At 37.7% G+C, this 25,532-nt stretch overlaps 2 protein-coding genes and 1 long non-coding RNA gene across 4 annotated transcripts; 1 reads left to right on the forward strand and 2 right to left on the reverse strand.

The window, feature by feature from the left end:
* Nucleotides 1–311: 311 nt before the first annotated feature.
* Nucleotides 312–6,942, reverse strand: gss (glutathione synthetase). The gene is made up of 13 exons (XM_052540361.1): nucleotides 6,773–6,942; nucleotides 6,258–6,396; nucleotides 5,255–5,400; nucleotides 4,785–4,860; nucleotides 4,100–4,239; nucleotides 3,875–3,991; nucleotides 3,615–3,695; nucleotides 3,148–3,225; nucleotides 2,871–2,940; nucleotides 2,564–2,758; nucleotides 1,041–1,122; nucleotides 764–953; nucleotides 312–668 (listed from the first exon to the last, which is right to left on the reverse strand). Exons 2-13 carry the CDS (start codon nucleotides 6,384–6,386, stop codon nucleotides 545–547), a joined length of 1,428 nt encoding a protein of 475 aa, XP_052396321.1. The 5' UTR covers nucleotides 6,387–6,396; nucleotides 6,773–6,942; the 3' UTR covers nucleotides 312–544.
* Nucleotides 6,943–9,242: 2,300 nt separating this feature from the next.
* On the forward strand, nucleotides 9,243–18,559 carry LOC127945031 (uncharacterized). The gene is made up of 7 exons (XR_008150498.1): nucleotides 9,243–9,377; nucleotides 10,352–10,444; nucleotides 14,449–14,518; nucleotides 14,620–14,660; nucleotides 14,750–14,982; nucleotides 15,077–15,320; nucleotides 15,445–18,559. It is a non-coding gene; the product is annotated as an uncharacterized LOC127945031 (long non-coding RNA).
* On the reverse strand, nucleotides 16,207–24,758 carry LOC127945030 (src-like-adapter 2). Of its 2 annotated transcripts, none has more exons than XM_052541541.1 (8): nucleotides 23,516–24,758; nucleotides 19,763–19,899; nucleotides 19,365–19,464; nucleotides 19,194–19,280; nucleotides 18,741–18,844; nucleotides 18,374–18,523; nucleotides 17,544–17,676; nucleotides 16,207–17,252 (listed from the first exon to the last, which is right to left on the reverse strand). In XM_052541541.1, the coding sequence occupies exons 2-8, from the start codon at nucleotides 19,851–19,853 to the stop codon at nucleotides 17,120–17,122; spliced, it is 798 nt and encodes a 265-aa protein (XP_052397501.1). In that variant the 5' UTR covers nucleotides 19,854–19,899; nucleotides 23,516–24,758; the 3' UTR covers nucleotides 16,207–17,119. The 2 variants fall into 2 exon arrangements, with proteins under 2 accessions (XP_052397501.1, XP_052397502.1); XM_052541542.1 differs by having other exon boundaries at nucleotides 17,544–17,673; nucleotides 23,516–24,319.
* Nucleotides 24,759–25,532: the final 774 nt, after the last annotated feature.

A 25,532-nucleotide genomic window follows, 5' to 3' on the forward strand; every position in this document is an offset into this window, starting at 1 on the left:
AAGTTTTGCGTTTGTGTCGCATTTATTGAATCAAAAATACAGTAAAAACAGTAATATGGTATAGCAGTATTACAATTAATATATAAAAAAAACATTTTCTATTTTAATATATTTTAACGTGATTTATTCCTGTGACGTAACGCTAGATTCAGTCATTACTCCAGACTTCAGTCACACGATCCTTCAGAAATCATTCTAATACGATGATTTGATGCTTATTTATGTATATAATCACGAATCATGATGATAGTCATTCAAGTATATTCTGATCATCAGTTAGCAATTAAAGTAGCTGAAAAAAGGAAACGTACTGTAATAAAAAATCGATTTTATAAAACGTCAATGGCTACTTCTCACACACTTCAACAGATTGAATGAGGTTTAAAACATGTGCACGAACGAGCATTTCAGTCATAAGTGTTCCCCATAGATTACTCAACACACTAAACCTTTGATAAAACAGATGCCAGGTAAAAAATGAATCCCATTGCCCTGCTGTCAGCCGTGTGTCATCGTCCTCCGCTCCAGTAGGTGGTGCTGTAGTTCACACCAGCAGTGGGTTGTCCAGTACTGCTACTCCTGCAGCCACGCCCCCGTCAGCATGCTCTGAGCTCTTGGTCCTCAGCAGGTGGCCCGCGCACTCATTCAACACCGTGTCTTTGCCTTTCCTATGTGTGAAAAAGTTGCAGTCATTTGCTGTAACATAGGAAACTTTAAGATGCTTGTAAAATAAAAGCAGAGGAACTTTTAAAAATGATCCCACCTGACATACGCCCCAAATATGCCCAGCTCACTCAGACAGGAGTTCAGTCTCAGAGGAGCTCCGGGCCTGAGCAGGTAGTTCTGGACCGGGACGGGCTGGATCTTGTCCATCAGGATGTAAGCCGTCCTCTCGGTGGAGTTCTTCAGGTTCTCCAGCACTTCACAGATCTCACTGCCGTAAATGTTGTTACCTGTGGCACACCGTAGGAAATCTTTGAGCAAGTGTTCGTGATGTCTTTGTGTAAACACCACACAGGACTCGACGTGGGACTACTCACCACCTCCCTCCCTCTGAGGTTTCAGCACGTACTGATCAGGTTTGGCCATAGCCATTGCTACGGTTTTATCACCTTCTTCTCCCTGTGGAAAGACAGGTTGACCATTGAAAATCCATTTCAAAAAAGTTAAAAAAAAAAAAAGTTAAATATTCACAGTGGTGCTCAATCCTGCTTATGAAGTTCAGCCTTTCTGAACGTTTAGTGTCCTACCAAGGTGATCATACAATAAAACTAATTAAAAACGAAAATGGAAATAATTCTAATAAAATAATAATTAGCTAAATACATAATGGTACAATTGCTTCTGTCAATAGATATACAGACACGTCGCATAGAGCATATAAGATATGCAGCAGCTGTATGAATAGGCATACAGTATATAAATCCCAAAGGAGATCTAGACAGGCGGAGCTGGAGGAGGTGGAGGGTTTCTGATGGTGTAAGGCAGGAGTAGCTAAGAGTGAAAACTGAACCAGATTGCTTAAATATGGTTCAAGTAACCTCCCTGGCTGCAGAATCAGCTGTAGCCAGTCGTGTTGTGCCCTACTAGTAACTGATGCGATTACTAGCAGACGGCATGTTAAGTGATCTATCAGCCTGCACCATCTAGAGTTTCATGACTAAACTAGGTATTTAAACAAGAACATTTTTCACCTAAAATGTTCACCTTATTTACAACACATGCGTACTCACATTAATTACTTCTTAATCTTGCTCTAATATGAATTAATTTGGCGAATTTTAACTGAGTGCGCTCTGTGCTGCTCAGTGCTCCTGTAGTCTACACTGAAGACATAGAGCGCCCTCTCATGGCTGTAGACAGTAATGTTTTCTCTTGGTTCTTGGGTCTAAATAAATGCAACTTATAGTCCAGTGCGACTTATATATGTTTTTTTCCTCATCATGTCGTATTTTTGGATTGATGCGACTTATACTCAGGTGCGACTTATAGTCCGAAAAATACGGTAATTTACATAAGAGCAACAAACCATTTCCATATAAGGGCTTTGCGCACAACCCTTCCTTCAAAGGTTTTCATCTCTCCCACCTAACGGTTTTCACATTGTTTTGTAACTTTAGTAAATGAAGAATGTACAAAGTAACACATCTGTAGCAATAGTGTGAAAGTGCATAGCACATAACATGCAAAATACCATTATAAGCAGATATCTATTGGTATAACGTCTCACATGACTAAAATTGCATCATCGTTTTCAAAAACCTCCGTTTTCACAGTCCACACTACAACGCCGGTTTCAAATTGATCTATTTTGGAGAGCGTTTTCAAAAAGATCAGTTTTCCTTGATTAAAACACACTCAGTGTGGACTGAAGGCCATTACGGAGACAAAAAGATGCGTTTTCAAATGAAAACGTATTAGTGTGGACAAGGCCTTTATTACGCTGATTCCTGTGTAACCTCGAGTGTTTGGTTCAAGTGCTTCACTAGAGTTAAATCTAATCGTAGGGTGTATCTGATCAAGCAGGATTCAGCACCCCAGTTTATCAGTGTTGCTGCTCTACCATGTCCAGGGTGTACAGTCCAGCGAAGGTGGCCCGAATCTGAGCAATTGTTTCAGGTTCGTCAGGGAAGAAGCGCTCCAGAACCCCTGGCCGGGCCAATTCCTGCTGCACCTTCTTAGTCCCGGCGAGATGGGTACTGATGTCGGGACACTTGACAGCCAGAGAGCGCTCCATCATCAGACGGGCCTCCCAGCTCTGAAACATGCATCAGCTTATGAGTTTCATTCCCACAAAACACCTAAAATTGATCATTTCTGACAATAACCTTTTTTTACTATGGGACAAAAAAGAAAATAAGTGTCCTCACCTTCTCTGAGGTGTAGTTTTGGGGCATGTATCCATTACGGAAGTAGACAATGGCGATCTCACGACCATCTCTGCAGGTTGCATTGAAAAAATGGAAGAAAAAAATGCCTTTACTGACATATGTGTACAGTCGTGACTAAATTTCAATCTATGTGGAACTTCTGAAGTTGGACAAAAATAGTCATGTAACGGTGTTTTAATGACTGAACATTGCTGTTCTCCAATGCTAATGTTAGTGTGTTACACAGACGGGAAATGTGCAAGTCATAAGCACTCACACAAAGAGCCTCCTGCTCTCATCTAGGGATCCAGTTCTGCAAACATCTTCAAACTGTCTTCTTATTACAGGAATATTTCTGCACATAAACAGTACAACAGATCATCACCTCAGTCCCTGTCAGCACTTGGTGGAAAAAGATACTCTGCTTCACAAACAGCTCTAATAAGGATGCGTGATTAATAACAGAATTAGGTAACACTTTATTTTAAGGTGTCCTTGTACATGTACTTACAATTATAATAACAATTAATCATGCAAAATTCCTGTAACTAACTCCCTAACCATATAGTAAATACATGTAGTTAATTAATATTACTCAGTAATTATGTATAATTACATCGTAACAAGGACACCTTAAAATAATGTGTAACCCAGAATTACATGTTGATCATGCCTGTAGTAATTACATAGTAGTTCATGTAAAATAACGTGACACTGAATCCTGATTACTACTACTTCCTGTACCTTTTCCACAGCTCATTCTCTACATATCGATGGTCATAAATATTCCTCTGAACGTCTTCAATCAGAAACATGACCACTGCCCTGTAAGGGAAAGCATCAGACAAAGAAGCGATCACTTTATCATTTCGATTACAAAGTAAACATTTATAAAGCACGAAAGTGACAGCAACTCTAATTTTCTAAATCCATTTTTTAATCTTTCAATCATTTCTGATAATCCAGTTTGCACAAATCAGAGCACAAGACATTTTCTAGCACACCTTTCAGATCCATAGAGCTCCCAGGCCTGGGCCAAACCCCTGGCCAGACCTGCTGCTGGGTTGTTGTCCAGCACATTACGAGACTCCTCGGGCAGGTTTGCCACCTTCAGAATGTGCCTTACAGGAACGAGAAACAGCGTGTCACAGCACTGACCCTAACCTTTATATACAGTGATGAACCAGCGCAGTCTGGAGCTTTAAACTGACTGTGTAGCTCACACTTACCGATGGACATCCGGTGTCCGTGAAGCAAGACCGCCAAAACTTGCAGCAATAGTGTTGATTTCAATCTGCTTTAGAGACGTCCCACCGTCTGGACTCCGGTCCAGCATGTAGTCTGAGCGATTCAAGCCCAGCACTATTGACTTGGGGAAGAAATAAATATATCTTCATTATCTACACAATAGCATTAATATCACAGTTATAGGAGTCATCTGTACTACTGTAAAAGATACTGTACATGCACAAAACCGATCAAAAGTTTAGGGTCCTCCTATATGTGTAATAGACTTTAAAATAGCTGTTTTTATTGACATTTAGTCCTGTGATGCCAAAGCTGAATTACTCCATTACTTGTGTCACATGACCCCTCAGAAACCATCCTAATGTGCTGTATCAGTGTTGAAAACAGCTGTGCTGCTTCATATTTTAGTGGAAACTGACATTTTTTTCAGGATTCTTTGGTGAATAGAAACTTTAAAAGAACAGCATTTATTTGAAATAAATCGAAATCTCTCGTAGCATTATGTCTTTACTGTCACTTTTTATCAAATTCTAACTTGCTGAATAAAAAAAAAAAACTATGAATTTATTTAACAAACATTTGAACGGTAGTGTCCAACAGAACATGGACAAATGTTGCAACCTAATGTGTAATGTGCCATTTTTAAATAATAAAGAAACGACATACCTGGGGCCGAGGTTCCTGTTGAACTTGTTTGTATATGTTGAAAAGTCTTGCTGTAAAACTGTCAACTCTGATGGTGCTGTTGAAGCAAGGAAAAAATCGTCAGAATCAGACCACACCAAAATGATTAAAGTTTGAATTAAAGGTCAAGTGTGTAATTCTGGTGCCACTAGATGGGCCTGCAAAAATACTGATGGAATAGCCGTTTCCCAAACTATCTCCCATTGGTTGGACAGACAGATAGCCCCGCCCCAAACTCATGCCATATGCAGTGTTAGAGTTACATACTGTGTGGGATTCTCAAACAATTAGAGGAATGTTTTTATCATCCCTGCATATGAATCTGGGATAGGAGACTGGATTTTAACATAAAAATGGCACATTTCAATATTAAAATGAACAAAATAAGGCAATAAGAAATAGGACACTTAATGTCCTCAACTTGTAATTCAATAGAGTCGGTCATGTCCCACCTGGCCAGAGTTTCCTCTAGGAAGGAGTGATTCTGGCTGACCCGGTCCACCAAGCGGTTGAAATGTGTCTGTACTGCCAGAGCCTGCTGAAACAGAGCTGTGGGCACCGGCGTGGGAAACAACGTGAACGGTGCATAACTCACCACCTGTCAACAAACAGACGTTACTCGACATGTATATACACGACCAAAACCCCCCTTGAGTCTGTGAGCCGCGGGTTTGAGCCCAGTGTTGACTCAGCGGGGCAGAACTAACTCTCCATAATCCAGCAACAATAGATGACCCCAGGACAGACAGAATTCCAGCCATGACTGTGTATTAACTGCATCTCTGTGACTGCTAGTGTTTCAATCACAATACTCATCTGAAACCATGTATGCCTGTATTTATTTTGAATAACGGCTATCCAAGAGTTTGGGTTAGATGTCATAGATCTGTAGGGTACGCTGTAAAATAAAGCTGTGAATAAAAGATTTTTGGCTTTCTATTAAATTTGTTTATATTTTTAAGTCAATATGTTACTAGTGGTTTATTTCTAATTATTTGTGAAAGGTGCTAGCAATTTCTGATAAATGTCAACTTGTTAATCACAGGTAAAACCATGCGCTGCCTCTCACCACCGTGGTAAAAAAATTATATTTTGTTTCTATAGTATTTGTTATGGGGGGAAAACTCATGTTTTTCATGTCTGCGTTGTTTCATCTGACTTTAAACTAGTTTAAATCACAGAGAAGTGTTTTTCATTCACATTGGCCCCAGTGCCACTGGTTATAATTTGCATAGTGCATAAACATTATATCGAACTTCTGTCAAACTTCTGCTATAATTTTAGAGGACAATTTCACATTATACATTAAGTAATATATTCAAGATAAATATTACACAGGAATATAGGAATATTTTGTTTCCCAAAACAAAACAAAACCTGCTCCTGGTGGGCTTCGCAGTGCTTGTTAATGGGCCGTTTCTTCTAGACACCTGAAAGAGTGATGTGTGCTCTTACGTCAGGAGAGTTTGGGGTCTCTTTGGTGCGCATCAACACCCCGTGTAGAAGTGCAGTGTCTTTAGCGATCTCCTCTATATCTTTGATCAGATGTTCATCTTTCAGGACATCCTCTCGTTTCACAGACATGGCAGCAAATCTACAATGACAAGAAAACACATATGTGGTGCACAGCCTGACAATTACAAGACATATGGATTTTCAGACACATGATATTGTTGTACTGCAGACTGTATTATTAAATGATTATATCAAGTTTATATTATTACAATTCTGCGTTCACAAAAAAGCATGCAAGTTACATAGCCTATACACAAATGATGCGTGAAAACGGAAGTGACTAGATTAGGACTTAAAGCAGGGTCACAGATGAATGAGACAGTGTCAGTGACATCACATGAGACGCTGGAGTGATGTGAAGAGAAGACAGCAGAGTGTGCACTCATCATGACACTGCACAAATACACTGGAGCACATCTACAAACACCGCCTCGTGTCGACTTACTGTGACCTACCTGCGCGGTTCGGTCGCTCTCGTGGCTCCTGAGGTCCTCGTTTACAGTGAGTCTGTGTGATATTAAAGGGCTCAGAGCTCGGGCTGAGATCAGATCAGACCGACACTCACATGAGACGCTTTCAAAGTCAGACGTGCTACTCACTGCTCATTCACTGACGATATCCAATCAGTGAGCAGAACCCTGACGAAGCCGCTGTCCAAGTGCGCGCGCTATCCAATCAGTGAGGAGAACGCTGATGACGCCGCTGTCCACTTGCGCGCGCAGCATCATACATCTGTTTTACTTCCTTAACATTAATATAAGTGAGCTTGGTCAGCTTGACTCAGCTATATTCCTTTTAAGAATTTTCCAGGAAATTTCTTTAATTTTGGGGCTTCGTTAAAAGACTATAACACTGTATTTAATGCCATTCTAGATAATAAGCTTTAATCCTGTTTCCATTTATAGCCCTTTGTGCGAAATCATATCAACAGAAAATCTATTCCAGCGCCTTCTTTTAAATGGATGGCATTGTATGATGGTATTTGGAGTGTCGCTTGGTGTCTTTCACACAAATATTTATTAACAAACAAAATAAAAGATGTCACATTTAAAATATTACATACACGTAGATGCTACCCTTGTTAATACGTTTAGGCAAAATACTGAAAATAATGTACTTTCTGTGAAGAGACCATTGTACATCGTTTGTCTTAAATCGTTTTGGAATGAGTTATGAACCTATCTCTCAGATAAAACAAATGTTAGAATATCTATCAATACTTTTGATATTATTTTCTTTTATTATAACTCTAACTTTTGTATTCAATATATTGTTAATCTTTTTATTATACTTGGCAAATGTTTTATTCATATGTGTAATTTTTTGGATAAGAACACAGTACTGTACATTTTTCTGGTTGACTATAATTCTTACATTTTATCATTGATGGGCATAAAAACAAAAAGTCATATAAAAAATGCATTCGATGTTTAACCTTGTATAATTCCCCCCTCTGGTTTATGTTATTTATTTGTTTGTTCTTTGATTTATTTATTCTTTTATTTTTTTTACTTTTTTTTTTTACTTTTTTTATCCTGCATTATTATTATTCTTTCTTCTTTTTTTGTATTTTGTCCTCTATTGTTTTTTAGGTTGTTGTGGTTAAAGGCTGGTTATTACATGTTTTAATAATAAAACAAACAAATAAATAAATAAATAAATAATATAAGTGAGTTTTCTTAAATAAAAATATTTCTTAGGCTATTGATTTTTTTTTTTTTTTTTTTTTTTTGTTAGTAAGACATTTACATTTACATTTACATTTATTCATTTAGCAGACGCTTTTATCCAAAGCGACTTACAGATGAAGACAGTGGAAGCAATCAAAAACAACAAAAAGAGCAATGATATATAAGTGCTATAACAAGTCTCAGTTAGGTTAACACAGTACACGTAACATGGGATTTTAACTAATATAATAAATAAAAAGAAAACAGATAGAATAAAAAAATAAAAGAATAGAGCAAGCTAGTTAGAGGTCTTTACACATACACACACACATACATATACAGTTGCATAATAAATGAAAAGAAAATAGAATACAAAAAGATTAGAAAGGTAGTTAGATTTTTTAAAGAATGGAATTAGAATAGTGAGTGTTAAAGTTCGAGGGTCAAATAAAGATGGAAGAGATGTGTTTTAAGCCGATTCTTGAAGATGGCTAAGGACTCAGCTGCTCGGATTGAGTTGGGAAGTTCATTCCACCATGATGATACATGGAGCAAACCTTTTTTTCCTTCTATTTTTAATATTATTTAAATCGTATTTCAGTTTGTACTTTCAAAATGTGTAAATGTGAGAAATATGCCAATAACTTGCTGGTGAATTCTTTAATTTTGAAAGTTCAATAAAAAATAAACAATTTGTATCAATATCGCTACTGAACTTTATTAAAAATATATTAATGGGGTATAGCTAGACAATGAATTATTTGAAATGATCATTCTTATTAGTAACTATTGAACAACTGTTTTGCATTAGAAATGTAAAATAATGATACAGTAATATCCTGTGATGCAAACTATGGACCTTTTCCCCACAGATTCCACCGCTGTGAATCTTTAATTCCTGAAACCATTACTTTACAGCCTTGGCTGTCTCAAAACATATATATGGTCTTAAGTCTAACATAAATATATATACTGATCAAACAGTGTTTTTTTTTTTTTGCTGTTGTTGTTGTTGTTAATGATATTAATTTTCACCCAATGCTGATGTATAAATGTAATAAATGTAATATAAATGGAATTTGCTTTCACGTCTTTAGTTGGATGCAATTTAATGTATATAAAACTAAATGGGCTCCTTTTAAAGGTTTGTTTCACAGTTGGCCAAGTGTAACAGAAGTGTCCTCCAGGTGGCGATGTTGGCTAACGTCCACACGCGTGCTGTCAAAGAAGAAGAGCTGTTCTCGCGAGGCTGCGGTTTCCGCGATCTGCTGTTTTCGATTTGGCTGCCTCCTCGAGCGGTGCAGCCGCTGTTAAATCGAATGATCTTTCTTAAACAGCTGGATAGACAGAGGAGGAATCGGAGTTTTGTCGGGGCTGTAATACCACAGGGGTATAATGTGTCCTGCAGTACTCCTGTCGCTTACAATTCTACCTTAACACATGCTAGAAAACATATTTCATGTTGCATGCTTTGCTAAACAAATGTGGTCTTCTTAAGAAGTTTTTCCTTTCTTGTTTTTCAAATACAAATGCATAAACATTCTTATATCAACGTACATGTGCTTGAGATGCAGTATGAAGTCCATTTTCTGAGAAATTTTTATCAAATTATTTGTTTAAAACGAGCACAAATATCTTATGTTTTTTTAATCATCATCTCACTTAATTTTAATCAGTTTCACAGAAAACAAGACTCGTGTGTTTCTCTAAAATGAGTTGGTGTAGTTTTGAGCATTTCTCATGAAACGGGCTGTTTCTGCCAGTTGTGTTAAATGGATCAGAAGTGACTGTAAAGATATTAATACAATTACAGAATATTTAATTTTCAAGCAAATGCTGTTTGCTTTTAATTCTTTTGAACTTTTTTTTTATTCAAAGCATCATAAAAGAAGATTTCCACAAAAATATGAACTGTTTTCAACATTGATAATATTGAACCAAATCAGTGAATAATGGTCATGTGACAAGTTATGTGGAAATTCAGCTTTGATCAAAGGAATACATTACATTTTATAATATATTGCAGTGTACCAATCAATTATTTTATACAGTAGTAATATTTCACATGACTAATATTACTCTTATTTTAATCAAAGGAATGCAGCCTTGGTGAGACTTTTTTCAAATATCTTTTGCGCAGTAGTTTGACTGTCTAACCTCAACACAGTTTCATAGTTTGAAGAACACAAGCATTTTCTGATGATCCTTTATCAAGATGAGCCAGATTATTGACTAAAAATGTTGGTCTGTAGACATCTGAACAAGCCAGTGTTTGAGTTGACTAGTGCCTTTGAAATCCTCTTTGAAATGCTTTGTTCTTGTAAAGGCTGTGAGATCTAAACGCCCGTGTCGTTCCCTCTCTAGGGAGCTTCAGGGCATCATGGCGTGCTGTAACCCCACTCCACCACTAGTGCACCAGCAGATCAATGCGCTTCATCAGCTTCTCCTTTACTCAAGGTGTGTGCTTCTCGTTTCACTTCTGTCATATCATTTGTGCCGTATAAAATCAGTATTGACTAATGGTGGTGTCTCTCTTCTTGCTGAAAAGAGGAAATCAATGACTCCTAAAAGAACGGTGTGTTGACCGATGTGTTCAGCGTTTTTCTGGGGATCCAAACTGCTGTATTTTTGAGTTTACTCTGAATTGGCCGTTTTGCTGTTGTCTTCTAGCCACAGCCTACTTTATTCGGACCGCTCGACACCTCCCGCTCGTCTGAAAGTGATTTCCTGGAGGTCTAGATATCGTGCAGACCTCACGAGACTTTTGCTTTTGTGATATTTTAAAACCTTATTTATTGATGTTTTATCCACTTATGTGTTTAGAAACTCCAACCACACAACAAGAGATTATACATTTTAATAAATATATTTAGTACCTTTATATAATATTGTATAATAATAAAAATTTAAACTTAATAAATATATAGATGACTTATATTTACCTTTTTTTTTCTTTTTTTTTTACATACTATATACTATTTATTGTGCAGTTTTAGTAGTGTGAATATAGTTTATCTTTTTCTTATAGCAAAATAACGTCTCCAGTTTTGATGTTTTTAAACCATTCTTAACATGACACAAAGTGGGGATGTTTAGCATTTTTCCTTTAGGACATGCTTGTATTATGTTTAAGCTGAAATATTTAGTAATAGCAATAACAAAAAACAAAAAAAAAGAATTTATCTGCGGAGACTTCAATATTGATTTGCTTAACCCACAAGGACACAACAAAACTACAGAGTTCATTAATTTGATTTATAGTACCGCTTTGTATCCCTCAATCACTCCACCAACCAGAATTACAATAAATAGTGCTTCATTAATTGATAACATATTCACCAACGTCATTGACTATGAAGTTGAAAGTGGTCTAATAATAAACGACGTCAGTGACCATCTGCCAGTTTTTGCAAACATACATAGCTACACTAGGACCAGGAAAGATAACAAAATATATACAATGACCCGACACAGAACCCAAGAAAACAACAATATATTCAAAGAGGATTTAATGAAACAAGACTGGGGAAAAGTGTACGTAGATAACGCGAATGAAACTTATGATTCATTTTTGACTGTTGTAACATCACTTTATGAAAAAAAACTGTCCTGTAGTAAAGAAAGAAGTAAAACTGAAAATGGATAACTAATGGAATATTAAATGCATGTAAGAAGAAAACTGTATTATATAATGCATTTTTAAAGAAGAGGACAAAAGAAGCAGAAAATAAATATAAGATATATAAAAACAAACTAACCAGAATTATGAGAAGCAATAAAAATAATTATTATAGTAAACTACTGGAGTATGGAAGCGTATGGGTAGCAATATTCAATTTGGGATGTAATATGCAAAATGACAATGCAGTCTAAAATGACAATGCATTTCTGTATTTACATTTACATTTTCCAATACATTTGTGCAAAGTTTGTTGCAAAATGAAAATAAAAAATTAAATTACATAATTTTAATTTGCCATTTCATACACCATTTTTAATATGTAAAATGAATAATAATTTGAATGCTTTTATAAGTTGCAAAATTAAAATTAAAATGTATTACAGAAATGATTAGATATGTATAACATGTTCAAGCAAAAACTGTGGCAAAATTATCATTTAAATGCTTTTTTTCTTAAATGCATTAACACTCACAGTCAAGACGCTTACGATTGCATTTTCATTCAATGTCCCGCAATGAATGTAGCAAAATTCAATGTGCACATTGAAAATGCATTCCGAGCCGATCACATCTCCGCCCCCTCCCGCCCTGTCAATCACTGCGTGAACAAGGCGGGGCTTACAGAAGGTCAGAGACTCAAATCTCAAGAAGAGGATTCAAGTGAGACAAGATGGACAAGACAGATGGTCCGTGTACGTTTTGATCATATCGGTTTATGGCTTCAATATTTCATTCGCACTTGTGGGCGGAGCTGAAACGCTGCTTTCATGTGATTGGTCGAATCGCTCCACCTTCAACTCGGTCTTTTCATTCTTTCAGGCAGAATAAGAGTCGGTGCGAGTGCGACACTAATGTCTTACGCTAAACACTAACTATTTTCTGACAAAAGATAATAGAAAAATGACGAATATCACCGTAGCTGCAAATTAATTTTAATGATCTTTGATCTGAGTTGATACAGGCTTAGCTAAGGGGTTTGCAAAGACTGGCAGTATAAATTATGTGCTAGGCAAGTATGTAAATATTAATGAATCTATGTTTGTTAAGGAAACTGATGAAAAAGAAATTATAGAGATAATACATTTAAGAGTAAAAAGTCAACTGACTGGAATGGTATTGACATGTTTATGGTAAAGTATTATTGGTTGTGTTGTTAAACCTTTAACGCATGCATGTAATCAATCTTTGAAAACGGGGGTTTTTCCAGATAAAATGAAAATGGCAAAAGTGATACCAATATATAAGGCTGGTGAAAAACAAACTACAGACCTGTTCTCTCAATTTTCAAAAATACTAGAAAAAATATTCTCTAAAAGGCTCGATAACTTCATTACTAAACATAATATACTGTGTGATCTGCAACATGGTTTCAGGACTAATAGGACAACCTCACATGCACTTATTCAATTTGTGGAAGAAATAACCACAGCACTAGAACAAAAAAAATATGCAGTAGCGATATTTTTGGATCTTAAGAAAGCATTTGATACAGTAGACCACAATTTCTTTTTTATGAAATTACACAAATATGGAATTAGTTGACTGCACGTTCTTGGTTAAATAGCTACTTAAATAATCAAAGACAATGTTGAACTGCATTTTAAAGTCAAAGAAAATTACCTGTGGGGTCCCCCAGGGGTCAGTGTTGGGACCATTTTTGGGTGAACTAACCCACTAACTTGTATATTAATAATGTATGGGAGGTGTAAAAAAAACTCTGAAAATCATTTTGTTTGCTGATGATACTAATTTAATCTTTTCTGGAGAAAACCCGGAACAAATCTTGGATACAGTGGGAAATTAATTACAAAAGATGAAGAGCTGGTTTGAACACTGAACTTAAGAAAAAAGCTTAACAGAATAGCGATATTACATTGGACAGTACATTTGACAACATGTGTCTGTGAGTCATTCTCACACTCCCAAAATAAAATGAATCGCATATCTCTTTCCAACAACGTAGTCTCGTATCCACTCACATGACTTCCCCTCTCATTTTCCACCTGGTTCTTCTTTTACTGATTTTGATCCTCCAAATCCTGCCTATATCTCAGAGCTACTCAGACATTGTATCCACGTTTCTCAGCACTGGTGCTGTTCCTCTTGAATTAAAAACTGCAGCTGTCACACCAGTCTTAAAGAAGCCTGGACTTGACCCTTCTGTTATGGCCAATTACAGACCAATCTCTAATCATCTGCTTCTTTCAAAGCCACTTGACAAAGTTGTTGCTTCTCAACATCAGTCATATTTGTCATCTCTTAACCTCTATAAATGTTTCCAGTCAGGTTTTCGCACTCTCTACAGCACTGAGACAACACTTCTTAAGGTTGTCAGTGACCTCCTTATGACCGCTGACTCAGGCTCTATTAACATTTAAATGTTAGATTTCTGGAACTTCCTTATCTTGGTTCACTTCTTACCCGTCTAACTGTCAGCATTACATTGCTGTCGCCAGGCTAAGCCCTCTACTGCTTGTCTCTCTCACGGTGTTCCTCAGGGTTCGGTTCTTGGGCCTTTACTCTTTATCATCTATATGCTGCCTTTAGGTAACATTATCCGTCATCCCAGTTTCAACTTCCACTGCTATGCGGATGACACCCAGCTCTATATCAGTTCTCAACACAACTCTCCCTTTCCCACCAACTCCATATCAGCTTCTATAAATGATATAAATGTTTGGATGACCAGTAACTTTCTCAAACTCGACTTCAGGTGGTATTGACAACTAGCTTATATTGACTATTTTTGTTGTTCTGTTTAAAACGCTGGAAATTACAGAGTATTGAGCAGCAGCAGAAGGAGGTGCAGGAGAAACGGCAAGCTAAAGAACAAGCCAAGAAAGCTCAAGGTACAAACAATACCGTTCTATAGAAACTCTGTGTAGTCCGTTTTATCAAACCATATTTGTGATAATTTAATCGTGCGTAAATGTTTGTATTTGTCTTTCAGAGTCACTGCAAAATGTTCACACTGTTCGGCAGCAAGTAATGGTGAGGACTCTTCAGCTCCCCAACTTTACAAGATGTATTGGTTTATTTCTTTATTTTACACTAACAGGTTTTGACAATCTTGTTTTTAGGAAGCAAAGCAAGCTGGACAGAAAAGAGCGAGAGCTGTCAGTGATGCTGGGGAAGAGAGTCTTAAACCAAACATTAATGTCTCAAAGACTGAAAGCGAGACATCGGTGGCAGATCAGTCAGCTAAACCTGCTCAGAAAAAAACAGAAAAAGAAGAATGTTTAAGAGCCTGAAGTTCCCGAACAAAACTTCAAACCTTTTGACTACAGCCAGTCAAATTTTAAAATATTCGCTGGTAAGACATCTGCCTCTCTGTCGTTCTTCATATGCAGTTTTCCTGTTGGTGTTTTCAGGACACTGTCTTCATTGCTTGTATTTTTTCCATTCAGGTAAATTAAATGAGAGTTCACAGTTTGATCCAAACAGACAAGCACATGGACCCAAGCAGAAGCTATTAACCTGTTTTGAAACGACAAGCATTTACTGTTATAGAAATATCAGCTTGGTTTGAGTTAGCGGTGCATGATCACTGATTGTTTTTACCAATTTTGATTCTTAGAAAAACCAAAAAGGACAGAAGAAAAGCGTTGTGGGTGGCAGGAGCATGTCTTATGTACCTGCCAAATCTGACCGGTAACACATACACACACACACACACACACACACACACACACACACAGAACTAGACTGAAGAAATTCATCGTTGCAGGGTTAAGGAAAAAAAGCATTCATATGATGGGTTTATTTCTGTTTGCAGAGGCTTTCGCCCACAACTGGCCCAAGAGATAGAAGTCTTCACCCCCTTTTGATAATAAATCTATAATGCTATATAAGCAGCACATTGACTACTATAAAATATATCCAAGCTTCATTTCTATAGTATTTCCCCCCTTAAAAAAGATATACTAAAATAGTTGCTGAAATGTGAGGGGTGTACTCCCTTTTGTGAGATACTGTGTGTGTGTGTGTGTGTGTGTGTGTGTGTGTGTGTATATATATATATATATATATAAACTTTTTTTGATTCACTTCAAATGTTGACTACTGTATGCATATATATATTGTAATACCACAGCCTCTAGGTGGCACTGAGCTCTACCTTTTATCATCAAACAAACTACTGTGCCAATCATTCACTTTTCCAGTGAGAGAAACATACAGCCTGTCAAGATTATGTGAAATGGAAATCTTCAAATGACTGTCATCAAAGTCGTGTGGAGGAGAAACTGTGCTTTTATGCAACAGATAAAAGTCCTTGAATTTCTCAAATCAATTCAGATGTTTAATCTCTACAGCCGTTCTGAGAGTGCTATCATTAGGACTACACTGTAAGGTTGTTTAAGAACAGCTGGTATGATATGCCCCTGCACACTGAGAGCAGACCACACGCAGGCATGCATAACCCTTCACTTCCTGCTGCTCGAGACTGTGGTTCTTTTCTGAACAATAGGTGCAAATACTGACAGGAAACACCTCATTCAACATGCTTTTGTCAGCTTCTACAAACACAAAGGTGACCTTGTTTTTTCTCGAGTTTATTTAAAACAACATAACTTAGGTTGATATATCACGAGAGATAGTTCACCCAAGAATGAAACTGGGGGTTTTTCTAACCTCCATGTTTCTCCAAACTTGCATGACTTTAAACGCAAAAGAAGATCTTTTAATGATCTTTTGAAGAACGTTGATAACCAAACTGTTGCGATTCCCACTGACTAACATTATATTTTTGGACCATACAATTAAAGTCAATGGAAGCTGAAATGGTTTGGTTATCAACTTTCTTCAAATGATCTTCTGTGTTCCACAGAAGAAACTCAAACAGGCTTGGAATTATGTGAGTAAATGACACTTTTCATTTTTAGGTCTTTACTATCTCTTTAAGCAAAGATTAACAACATTTGTGTTACAAGTCATAAATACGTATTTTGTTTGGCATTTTCAACAAAAAATGACATCAAACACTGATACCATTAATGATGCTTCTTTGTGCTTCTTGTGATGCATCATTCTCTGATTGTGGTTGTATTTGTAATAAGATCAACACTGATTAAGTTCCAAAAAAAGTGTGAGTGGAGTGGAAATGGATGCGTGTGCCACCCAGCTGTGTTCCCCCTCCCACTCGCACACTCCTCTGTCGTTCTTTCCTTCAGTCGTTTTCTCTTTTATGTCCGCCAGGAGCGCGTCCACACAGGAAACTGTGACATCTTTGTCTCCAGCACCCACTCTTGAACAACACCAATGAGTCAGTGCTCCTCTCTGGGACTTTCATCTGACACCGCTTTCGCTCTTACACAGTTTTTACGCAGAAATACACTAATGAAAATAGATGCTTTTTTTCGTTTCCGGGTTCGTTTCTGCAAAGTGTTTCATCCCATATCACAGCATCAAGAGACCGAAGTCAATCAAACACTCGTCCTCCAGTCTTCCACTCATGTGTCCCAGAGCTGACAGCAGTCATCACAGTCCTCAGTCATGTAGAGGTACGAGTTAATGGCCTCCTTCAGTCCTTCGCTCACTAGAGAGTTCTCCGCACCGTCTTTACTCTGCCCGAAGATCATGGAGCTGCAAAGAGAACTTGTTTAGAAACCGCTCCACTAGGTGCTTATTTTTTGGGATAGGTCATTGAAAAAAATGTCAAATCTGTCTTCGTCAACTCAAGTTGTTCCAAATCTTTATGAATTTCTTTATTCTTTTAAAGAATCTAACCAAATGATGGTTTGCTGGTTGCCAATTGACTTGGAACAAAACATCATGGAAGTCAATGGTTACCAACATTCTTAAAATTTCTCATCGTACAGATGAGTAAACGATGCCTGATTTTATAATCTCTCTGTTTAAAGTCACTTCATTCACCTGTTTACGTCTTTCCAGTTTATAGTGGGCCTCTTCACAGCAACCGGAGGCGGGCCGGTGACCACTGGAACATTGTTGGATCCAATGATGTAGCATGGCTCCCCCAGAGTACAGCACAGCCCGTCCGAAACTTCTGAGGGACAGTTCACACTTAAAATCTGCCACAACACTTTTTAGCCATAATGTATATATTTCTAGCATTTTGCTATGTGGCTGCTAAGGAGTTTTCGGGTGATTTCCAGTAATATTTACTTAATGGTGCACAACAATCAACTTTTTTTGTTTTGTTTCTGTTTCCGACGATACAATGGCGGTCTTTGGCTATTGACACCTATCAGCGTGGGAACAGCATCTAGTTTTTTAGCTGTAGAATTGCCATATTCTCAGTCATTTTCTTCACCCAAAATCTTTTCCATCACTGAAAACTATGAAATATAGAATAGGTTTTTACAGGCACTGGAATGACTGGACTTCACCTTTCGTGCAAATCCAATTGATTTAAACATTTCCTCAAAACTATTAGTCAGTATCATGTATGACACAACTGGGCAACTTCGGTCCTGGAGGGCCACTGTCCTACAGAGTTTAGCTTAACCCTAATCAAATACACCTGAACAAGCTAATCAATGTCTTCAAGATCACTAGCAAGCTACAGACAGGTGTGTTTGATTAGGGTTGGAGCTAAACTCTACAGGACGGTGGCCCTTCAGGACCGAAGCTGCCCAGCTCTGATGTAAGACATCAGTATCAAACCCAGTAATGTCACATACAATCCCTGGGTGTCAGTAATGAGTTACTGGCTGCATCTGTGTGTGTGTGTGTGTGTGTACCTGAATAGTGTGCGACCAGGTCTGAGAGGGTCCTGAAGGTGAGTCTGGGAGAGATGTAGATCCAGCCGTTCTCAATGCAGCTGATACGGTAGTGTCTGACAGAAGCGCGCTCCTGCGAGCTGCTCTTAAGCACTGACAGAGTGTGGTTACCTGGGTTTAAAAATAAATAAAGTACATTTATACAAACTTGACTGGACATTTTCTGTAGTTCTGGGTAGATTCCAGAGTTGCTATGCAGTATTTATGCATTTGAAGGGATGGTGTGAGAAAGCAGCAGTTAAGAAAGCATCTGATCAAAGCAAAGTGGATATGTTTGCAGTAACTCTGTAAATTGTAGGAAAATACAGGTAATGTATCCATTATGTACCTGGGTAGGTCTCACTCTCTCTGATGAGGAAGGAGCCAGGCTGATTATGGGGGAGCATCAGCAGTTCCTCTGCTTTCTGTTTACTGAGACCCACAAACTGCCACCTGCAGGAACACAAACACACTCACAGATGAGTGATTAAATCAAAAGGCAGAGATGAAGGAAAAAGTAGTAGGTAGAGGATTAGAACATCATGTGATGAGAGAGCGATCAGCGGGGTCACAGCAGGTCCCCAAACTGATAATCAGATCCCACTGTACCCAGCTGAGCCCACTCTACAGAAACCAAAACTGACATCACCGCCTCAGGGGGAATAATGATGTTGTCACTTGTGATACACTTGAACAGAACACCTGACTGTGGGTGTGATGTCATGATGTACTCTGTGCACACTATAAACCAATAGAAAGAGGCGATTTTCAGAGCGCTCCAGCGTGTGTGGGTTCAGCTCACCTGTTGTACACTTTGGCGGTGTAATTGCTGGGGATGTAGCTCTCATTTCCTGTGGCTGATGAACTGACTTTCCACCACTCTCCCTCACTGTAACACACGTTATATCATCAGACAATCATCCCGATCAGACAACTTCCTGTGATGAGGGGCCACTGTGCAACACACACTTACTCAGACAAAATGTTGAGCCTCTCTCCCACTCTGATGGTGCAGTCACCCGGACCTCTGGAAGGATAGTCGTACAGAGACACCACCACGAATCTACCACTGTCTGCGGATCAAAGAGCATAACAACTCTTTAGCATAGAGCACCTCAACAAGCCATTTGATTAACAAATTTCATCATTAAAGAATAAAAATTGACCTTAACATTTATAATGAAAAATATTATACATTTTCTTTATATGACATATAATTTAGTTTAAATGGATGTAATTTTACAGCATATGGTTATAAAATAATGCTTTTTGCAAGTTAAACTATGAGCCACCTTACAAAGGATGTACAGTGCTGCAGTTCTCAAATCACCTTGTGCATAGATGAAGCGTGTATTGCAGTGCTGGACTCACCCATGGTCAGCAGCTCAGTTCTTTCCTCCGTGTCCAAGAGAACAGCATGTGAGCTGGATCCACGCCGGTCTTTACTGGGCCGACTGCCCATGCTGCTCTGGAGAGTTCAGGCACACAATGATGATGGGAACCACAATCTAAGGAGACAAGAGCAAGAATATTTTAGCACGGTTTGATTTGTATTGATTTCGGTTTTTCATCAAAGTAACAAAAAACGAACAAAACCCAAAACAAATCTGATGTTCAGTTTGATCAGGCCATGACTTTCTCATGTCACACTTTTGAATGATAAGAGGAAGGATGCTGACAAAACCACTTGTGTACCTTGAAGAAAACTTTCCATCTGCACTTTCAATATCACACACTTAACCTCGGGCAAAAAAAAACAGGGTGACTGTTCTAAAAATAGAATACTCAGAACATTCTATTATTTTCTGTCATGCTCGGTTACATCACAAGCCGCAGTTATTTAAGAGATACATGTGCGCATGAATAAAAAAAACATACACAGCAAATTCAATAGACTGAAATTATTCAGTATGCAAATAACAGGGCAAATGAACCATAATATAATGTGACTCATATTCTCATATGACTTTTATATTTTGATGAAGCGGCAGTAAAGTGTCGAGGTTCAGCAATGTTCCTCTTGCTTCCCACAGAGACGTATGAAAAATGATCACTGCAAATCATTTAAAGGCAAGCAGCTGGATAGTCTGGTTAAAACGAACCGGATCTTTTTCAAGAACATTTATGCATAATGGATTGTCATGTGCTAAAATGCCATCAGCATATACAGTACTGTGCATAAGTGTTAAGCCACTATTATTATCGTCAACAAAAATTGATTTTAAGTCAGTTATATCTGTTTTTTGCTGTAGTGTGTCAGTAGTAAATATCAGTTTACATTTCCAAACATTATTTTTGTCATTAATTGTAATAATACAGTGAGCCAGTGCTCCACACAGAGATCTGATCTCATCATCATCATCATCATCAGTCTGTCTGGAATAAGATGAAGAAACAGAACAAACTGAGACAGACTCAATACAGAAGAGCTGTGGCAATTTCTTTAATTTAGTTAAGTTAATAGAAGTTTATTAATAAAATCTATTTATGGCATTATTTTTGAAGTGCATAAATCTTTGCACGGTACTGTATATCTACCCTTTTTAGTATTTCTACGGCTATCATTCTTATTGCACGTTATAACACTGTAATAACACTTATTACATTGTAGCAATTCGTGCTATTAATAATTTCAGTAAACACACATGATGTCAGCAGTGCTATAATTTCTACACCCTCATAATAATGTTTAATTAGCATTGATTAGAGATCTTTTTCTAGATCATATACTGTAATGCAACAGCACTGGTCTCACAGCTATATGACATTATGGAGCAGATGGTCACCTGGTAACACAGATGGGTCTCACTGGGTCACCAGGGTCTCCAGGTCCAAATTACAGCCCTCATACCCCAGGAACCAAAATAACATGTGCGGAACTGATTACATGTTCAACATATGAACACCGCTACATCAAACAGGCTTTAACAGCACGATCACACACAATCTAACACACCCACCACTGAAAGGCAGCCATTTAAAGACATATTCTACATTTTCAAATTATGTTTACAATATAGCTCATGTGTGCACTATAAAACTTGTAGATTATTAGTTTGTTGTAGATCAGTGGTTCCCAACCGTTTTCAATTCGCGGCCCACACAACCAAACACATATGTTTGCACGGCCCATTGCAAAAAAAATGTACTGACCCAGCTATTGTTGGGTTAAAAACTTAGTACTCAGAAGCTAGTTAACTATCGCAATTTCTTTGATCAAGTTTGCTATTTCGATTTTAAGCACAATTTTGACGCACACAGATATGCTTTACAGCCATAAATGAATTCAGGATGAATTTGAAACATATTTCCAAAAGAAAACCAATTAGCGCTTTATCAAAAAGTTGTAACGTCTCTAGAACAGACATAAGTCAAAATAATCACTATAGTAAAAGTGTAACAAAATTTCTAGACTTATGGCAAAAAACATAAATAAAACCCGTGTCCAGGGACTTTTTTTTCTTTTTTGCCATGCATTGTTCATAGAACTCATTAATTGTAGCGATATATTTGTTATACATTATAGAGGTTCAAACGTACTCCGTTTGCAGTGTGTATACAGTATGTGTGTGCTGTGCAGAAGCAGAAGCGAGAGCGCGTTATTGTAACGTGAAAGCACATTGAAATAATGCACGAGCGCACATCTCTCTGTTCGCAAGCAGATTGCATTTGCTCTGTCACAAAACCAGACGTGCTTGCTCAGATACATGCTGCTCTCGCCCGGAAAGAGTGTGTGCACTTAAAACGTGTCTCCTCTCACATAAACTGCGTCCTTCGCACTCACAACTCTCTCTATGCTCATGTGCTAGTTTTTATTTCTAGCCTTTTATCGCGTGCAGTGTGAACGCTCTGATCCGTTAACATGGGCTCGGAAAAAAGGCGCATCACAGACAGTGTGTGAACCTGGAGTTAGGCATATGCCCAGTCTGTTCTGTTCTCGCGCTAGGGGTGTTGTATTCTGATTGGATCGGAGAGCATACTACGGGAGGTCAGGGCCTCGGAAAATCATGCACACTCAAATAGTGATTTTATGGCGATTTCGATTAATCGCACAGCCCTAGAATGGACTGGCAATGATCAGAAAATAATTCAGCAAAACGGGAAAACCAGATCCAGCCAGAGCTCGGCAGCGGGTAGACAGTCAGCGGAGCAAGCAGTCAGGAGGGAACATGTTGACAGCCATTTATGCATGTTTGAATGTGTTGTTCTGTAGCATATGCAGCAAAGATATAAATTGGTGGATTGAATATTTATTTTTTGTTATTTAATTATATATATACGAAATGCTGTTATTTATTATGTTATGACTTATATGTTAAAAATGTCTATTAACAATATTCTTGTTTCTTTAAATAGTAATTGGTGGCCCACCTGCAAACCACTGTTGTAGATTATTGGAGTAAATTTTTCCAAGAACTCATTATACTTCAAAATTTAAATTCATAGAGTTGTAATTGTGTGTAATTTACTAGCGATTTCTGAATAAAAATGGTTTCACCGACAGGTATTGTATGGAGATAAAAACACGTTTTTTCAAAGAGTAGAACAAAGTTACTAACTTCCTGCTGCAACTGCAGCGCTGAATGTCTTTTTTCGTAGAATTTAAGCCATTTAATACGTCTTTAAGAGTTCCAAGTCTGAACTATACACTTGTTGCGAGAAAGGCTGTTAAAAATAATTATTTGGAAACACATTTCAAGAATCACGGCAAACAATTTTCACAACAAAAATGTCTTTGAAATGCCCTTTGAAGCAGGCGCCTATGATTGCACACACTTTTCAAGACAATTCTGACTTTGATTCAAGATTCAAGATTACGACTTTAAAGTTTGGAGATCCTTGTCAATGTTACACACACACACACACACACACATATATAAATCTATATAAGACCCATCACATAAAACAGTATTTTCCTTAAAAACTATAAAATTGTTACCAGTCTTTATCCCAACCAAAGACAGTATTTTAATTACTATGAATCTATATTCACTTGTGAACATTACACATTATTTTGCACTGTAATATTGTGCTTTGGATAAACCTAAATAAATAAAAGCCCACAGCACTGTGCCTTAAGAAAAGAAGACCTTAAGAGAAATTTGGACAAAGTCTCTTACTCACCTCATGGTCCTCAGAGTAGCAACGCTGACAATCCTTCCTTATGAGCGATCAGATCTCCTCACCTGCACGTCTGCATACGAACATGTGCAAAAGGCCTGAAAACTCAAATGGCCAAGTTAGAAAGCTATTCGGAGGGATTTCCTTAGAGATGAGAGGCTAGTTTTCTTGAGGAGCTGAGGAGGAGTAGCTGATATCAGTTTCAGGTGAAGTGTCACTGTGGGATGCTGCTGTGAACGTCTCAGTGTTTTAGCATTGAACACTGTGGCAGGAAGCTTTATTTACTAGACACTTGTAGTTTCCTGTGACGAACAGGTCTAACTGTCACTCCTTCGCTGACGCACAGATGCCTGAGAGCGAGATCAGACTGGAGAAGGTGTTTTGCAAATGTTCGAGCTGTACTAATTCACAGCACAGATGTTGGTGGAGATGAATGCCATGGGCTCATTGATGCAGTTAATGCAGACGCCAACCGAAGTAGCTCTAGAAATTTCAGGAAGGTTTCAGAAAGGTTAAGAAATTGTCTAGAGCTAGTTTTTGCACATATTAATTTCATTAATTGTACCAAAACTAATTGCCATAGCAATAACTGTCATGGAAACTCACTAACATTTTAAATTCTGCTGCAAAAAAAGAGAGATGCACTATTTGCAAGTTCAGTGTTTTAAAGATGTTCGCACATTAGACTTCGTTCGCATTACGATTGCATGATTGTTACAGAAAAGCTGTTCCTTTTGAGTTTTTGTGACGTTTTGCAAACAGACGGTAGCATTGTGAAAAAAATTCATAACTACTAGAAACACTATTTATGCATGCCAGGCCAGTAGATGGCGATGTCACTTTTGAAAGAAACACTACATGCGCCACCCTGGACCACAAAACCAGTCGCTGGGGTATATTGTAACAATAGCCAAAAACACATTGTATGGGTCAAGATTATCGATTTTAAGTAAAGATCATTTTCCATGAAGATATTTTGTAAATTTCCTACCATAAATATATCAAAACTTAATTTTTGATCAGTAATATGCATAGCTAAGGACGACATCTGAATAACTTTAAAGACGATTTTCGCAATATTTAGATTTTTTGCACCCTCAGATTTCAGATATTCACATTCATATGATGTCTAAATCTAAATTGTGAAAAACTGAGACTTAAGACTGGTTTTGTGGTCCATAGTGACATATGCATTCCTAAACTAAACATTGTATATGAATGCACATGATGGTGTCGTTTTCTCAAATGTTGCGTTTTTTCTTTTTCTTTTTTGTAGAGCACACAGAGAAAAATGTTCAAAAATTAGAATTTTCATGCTCCCAAAATCCTGAAGTTTGAAAAGGGTGTTGCATAAAGTGATATCACTGAAGATGTTCCAACTCTAATTCCCATGACAAATGGACTAAGTTAATTATAGTCGTAGTAGGATGTCATTCCACCACGTTATCAAAGTTTACCATGTGCCCATTTCAGATGAGAAGCAAATCAGCAAGTTTGTACGGAAAATTACAAACATAAAAAGTGGAGTTGATCTAGTTGAGTGATCGTGCACATCGGATGGAAAATGACAATGTACTAATCTCTTATCATATATTAACTGCTTAAAATGAGCATGCCAGTTTCTATAAATAGCTTTCAGATGTGTCATTTCTGGCCACATGCAATCAATATAACCTACTTGCTTGTGATCGGAAACTTTCACAGCTGGCTGAGGTGACAGAAAAAGGTTCAGTGTGATGGGTAGTGCATCTGATTACCAGTGCATGAAACGGTGTTTTGAAGTGATTTGGGTCACATCATACTTTGTTCTTCCCTGAGGTACAACTATGATGTTAGTTAAGGTTTATTGGCCCCAAAACATGATTTCGCATTCTTTGGCTATTTTCTACATTCCCCCAACTCCATAAAGCCACCTTCAAATTTAATCTCCATTTACTCAATCCCATTTTATTTCACAACTTGAATGACTTTCTTTCTTTTACAGAACACAAAACAAGATCTAGTTGAAAAAGGTATTGTG

Source organism: Carassius gibelio, chromosome A23 (genome assembly GCF_023724105.1).
Source record: "Carassius gibelio isolate Cgi1373 ecotype wild population from Czech Republic chromosome A23, carGib1.2-hapl.c, whole genome shotgun sequence".
Taxonomy (NCBI): Eukaryota; Metazoa; Chordata; class Actinopteri; order Cypriniformes; family Cyprinidae; genus Carassius; species Carassius gibelio.